The sequence below is a fragment of the Magnolia sinica genome, chromosome 5 (assembly GCF_029962835.1).
Source record: "Magnolia sinica isolate HGM2019 chromosome 5, MsV1, whole genome shotgun sequence".
Lineage (NCBI taxonomy): Eukaryota > Viridiplantae > Streptophyta > Magnoliopsida > Magnoliales > Magnoliaceae > Magnolia > Magnolia sinica.
In genome coordinates, this window is record NC_080577.1 from 464236 (window position 1) to 468302 (window position 4067).

The 4067-nt window shown below is 37.8% G+C and overlaps 1 protein-coding gene across 1 annotated transcript; it reads left to right on the forward strand.

Moving 5' to 3' along the window:
• Window positions 1-1073: 1073 nt before the first annotated feature.
• LOC131247169 (late embryogenesis abundant protein Lea14-A) lies at window positions 1074-3144 on the forward strand. Its single transcript, XM_058247601.1, has 2 exons — window positions 1074-1393; window positions 1476-3144. The coding sequence occupies exons 1-2, from the start codon at window positions 1188-1190 to the stop codon at window positions 1723-1725; spliced, it is 456 nt and encodes a 151-aa protein (XP_058103584.1). The 5' UTR covers window positions 1074-1187; the 3' UTR covers window positions 1726-3144.
• The last annotated feature ends 923 nt before the right edge of the window (window positions 3145-4067 follow it).

Consider the following 4067-nt stretch of genomic DNA (forward strand, 5'->3'; position numbering starts at 1 on the left):
TAATGATGTCCATATTCCTTAAGGGCCTGTTTGGCCAGTTGCATTGGAATGGATTAGGTGGGATGAAATTGCATCCGTTCTTGTGCCAATTCCACTCCATGTTTGGGAAGAATGGAAAAGCTTGGAAGTAGATCAGATGGAATCGCATTGTGTCCCGTGCCAATTTTACTCAATGTTAGTAAGTTGTGTAGGTCCCACCATGATGTGTGGGCTATATCCACACCGTCCACCCATTTTTTCAGATCATTTTAGAGCATGGGCCAAAAAATCAGATAGATCTAAAGCTCAAGTGGACCCCACCATAAAAAGCAACGGGGATTGAATACTTACCGTTGAAAACTTCTTAGGGGCCAAATAAGTTTTGGATCTGCCTCATTTTTAGGCCCATGCCATAAAATGAGGTTAAAAAACAAATGAACGGTTTAGATATAACACATGTGTGTTATTCTCAATAGTTTCAAATGATGGTAGGTATATCCATTCAATGTACTACCGTGTTACAAACAAAATATGGAATTAAGCTTATTCCATGGTAACAGGAACAATCCCTGCCATGAGTAATAATTATGTTTCTTTAATCCCATCCCACCTAATCCTTTTCAATGCAACTGGCCAAACAAGCCCTAAATGGTCTAGAGTATTGTTTATTTGTCATCAAACATGTTCGCGTGGTTTCACTTAACTAGATGAACCGCAGACACAAATTAGCTCCATCCAAAACTTTTGTGGCCCAAGAAGTTTTCTAACATAGCTAAGGCTTTTAATTTTCAATGTTTCATGTGGTGTGGTTGGCTTGAGATTTGGATATGATTAAAATAGATGGAGGGCATAGATGAAACACATGCATCACGATGCTCCCACATAAAAGTCAAACTATATATGCTTTTGGCGTCGTGATCCCTCCTCAATGAACGTCCTCTCCCCTTCCTAACATCGCTCGTCCTGATGAGCATGCAAGCGTACCACGTGTGGGGTTGACGTGGGGAGGTAGATGATGTGGACTTCAATATGGGGAGCACACCTGTCTCAAGCAGGGGACAGATGTTTTTAGAGGAGTTTTGAGAATCTCTATACCGTATACTAGGGAATCCAAATCCTCTTTGGCTCCCTCCCTCTCTCAATATATTTGGAGGAAAGACGGATCACAGTTGCAAAGCATAGCAGAGAATAGCAAAAAGGTAGGATCCATGGCTCAGTTGATAGGTAAGGCAAAGAACTTCGTGGCAGAGAAGGTGGCTCACATAAAGAAACCAGAAGCGAACCTGACGGATGTATCAGTTAAGAAAGTTAGCAAAGACTCGGCCACCTTCAATGGCCAAGTCTCTGTATCCAACCCATATAGCCACGATCTCCCCATCTGCGAGATCACCTACTCTCTGAAGAGCGCAGACAGGTGAGGGACGTAAAAAACTTGCTTATATTTTGTTCTTCATATTAATTAATTCTTATAGATGTGGATGTTGTGATTGTTAAAGAGTAATAGCATCAGGGACGATGATGGATCCAGGGTCAATCAAGGCCAAGGAGACAACAGCGCTCGACATCCCTCTCAAAGTCCCTTACGACTTCCTATTGAGTCTTGCCAAGGACGTAGGCAAAGACTGGGACATCGACTATGAATTCCAAGTAGGACTCTGCATGCAAATCCCTGTCATTGGCAAGTTCACGCTCCCCCTCTCTAAGAAGGGGGAGATGAAGCTCCCAACCATTGCTGACGTTTTCTAATTCACTCTTCTACTTTATTTATTTATTTATTATTTACCTCTTTCTTTTCTTTTATCGGGCATTGTTTATAACAATGAATAAAAGTTTCCTGTGGCGACCTATCTACTGCATGCCACCACTGCACAACGGAATTCTTTTAAGGCTCCTTTGTGAAATTTTGGATTTTTTTATTTTTTAATTATTATTTATTTTGTTATGTGGCAGCATGGGTTTTCAAAATCCTGATTTTAGAAATTATCTTTGGAGCATTTGATTTTGACTCTTGGATTCCTAAAATTATTTCATGGTACATTCACGTGATAAATGAAAGTGATGAATTAAATACTCTAAAAGAAAATAAACATGACATAATTAAGTGTGCAACAGAGGATAACTTTGTGCAATCTAAGATGAACATAAGATGATCATTAAGTTGGCTAATAAATAAAATAATTCCAAACTTTTAATAACTTAGAAAAAGTAGTCTCACTAATTTTATAATTGAAACAAAATTTTATATTTCTTTTTAATTAGTTGTCAACTTTATTTAATACTTTAATCTTTATAATAATTGCTTGGGCTTTCCAACACTATGTGAATGTAAGCGAATGCAAATGAAAATGTTAATGAATGTGAATAGTTAAAAGAAGAGAGGGTAATTATGATGGTTGGAAATGATTCTAACATTTTAGATTTTGAATCCTATGAAAATGAAATTTAGAATTTTCAGAATTTAACATTTTGGTGTGGCAACAACTGGCTTTATTGGTAGGAGATGTTAAAATTTGATAAAGAAAATTAAATGCGCATATTGGCCAATGGATGAGTGTTTTGTCTTCTGTAAGGCAGTGTTTGTGTTTGGATGTAGGCAAAGCTGGTTAGTGCATGTGCTAATATGGGTTGACAACATGTCACATGTAAACATGGTTCTGCACAATGAGTCAAAATGAGAAAATGTACATCAAATTCGATCCTTCTTTACTCAACTACTCTTTTATATTTTACTCATGCCTCACTCGTAGACTCACCCATTGTGTGGGTGTGAGTGCGTGTGAAAAAAAATAAAATAATAAATAAATTTGTTGCTCAAATATACCTGCACGCTAAAAGCCTTTTATGTGGTACATGCATCACACGTGTCTGTGGTGTGCAATCGTTCATTTTTGGAGCAGCCACGTGTAGCACCTCACATCAATGGTGTACACATGTAATAAATGTTAAAAATGTGTAAACAACTATCTTAAGCTTTGTTAGTAAACTGGATCATCCTGCTGTCTGGAGTGGTGTATTTGTCCAACCTCTCTAACCTCTGTTTTTTTTAATTTTTTATTTAAATTATAATTTTTACTGGACATATGCTGGGAATAACCAACTTGGCTCTTTGGTGCAAGTGGTCTAATAAGAGTAATGTAAATGACCCGATTTATATATATATAAAAAGACTTTTTGGCGCTCACTTAGTCTGCTAAGTATGTCCAGCGAATCTTGTATAGTCAAATCAAATACTTTAGTACGTTAAAAGAGTATCTGGCAGAATAATTATGAATATGTGGCAGGACTACGTTATTGGGCCTTTGTTCCTGGTCAATCCCTTTTCAACCCAAATCTAGCTTATGAACCAAGTGGGAAGTTGCCCACAACCATATTAGCTTATGACTGATCAAGCAAAAGAAAAGCAATTTTGGGAAGTTACCTAGTTCCATCTACTCATTCGTGTGAGCAAAAGATTCTCTGTTTATCTGGTCCACCAACTAAGTGACCCACCCAGATTAGTCTACTGATTAAACAAATAAATCGCAAATTTTATTGATTGATGTGGGAAGTAACCCGAATCATAGTTTGACACGTGCCCGAATTTGCAGTTTTGACTGATTCATATGAAAAGTTGCCCAGATTAGTCGACTGAAATATATATTTTTAGAAGATTATCAAAATTTTATTACTTCCTACGGGGTAGAAGTCTAAGAATCACAGGGGAAGAGCATAAGGGCGGGCCCACACTTCGGGTTAAGGAGACAGAATGAAGTATTCAGGCCTCTGCCAAAAAGGCAAAACAGAAAGGCCCATGCCTCGGATTATCTGATTTGTGAGCTGCTGATTTGCTCACCTGCTCCTGTGAATCCCAAGTTAGACCGATTCACATGCTACATGTTAGCCACATCAAGTGCCTGATTCACATGCTAATTTAACCATATCAAGTGCCCTGGGCAGATTTGTTGGGTAATTGTATAAGCAAATTCCAAGTTGAATCAAATAAGTGAGAAACAAATGCAAATAACGTATGCATAAGAACACACGTGATAAGGGAAAAAATTTATCACGGAAAAAATTACAGTACAAAGCAGCACAAAGTGACAAATGAT

Coding starts and splice junctions, on each gene's coding strand:
- LOC131247169 (XM_058247601.1), top strand. CDS start 1,188: ATGGCTCAGTTGATAGGTAAGGCAAAGAACTTCGTGGCAGAGAAGGTG. Junction 1,394..1,475: donor TCTCTGAAGAGCGCAGACAG/GTGAGGGACGTA, acceptor TGATTGTTAAAG/AGTAATAGCATCAGGGACGA.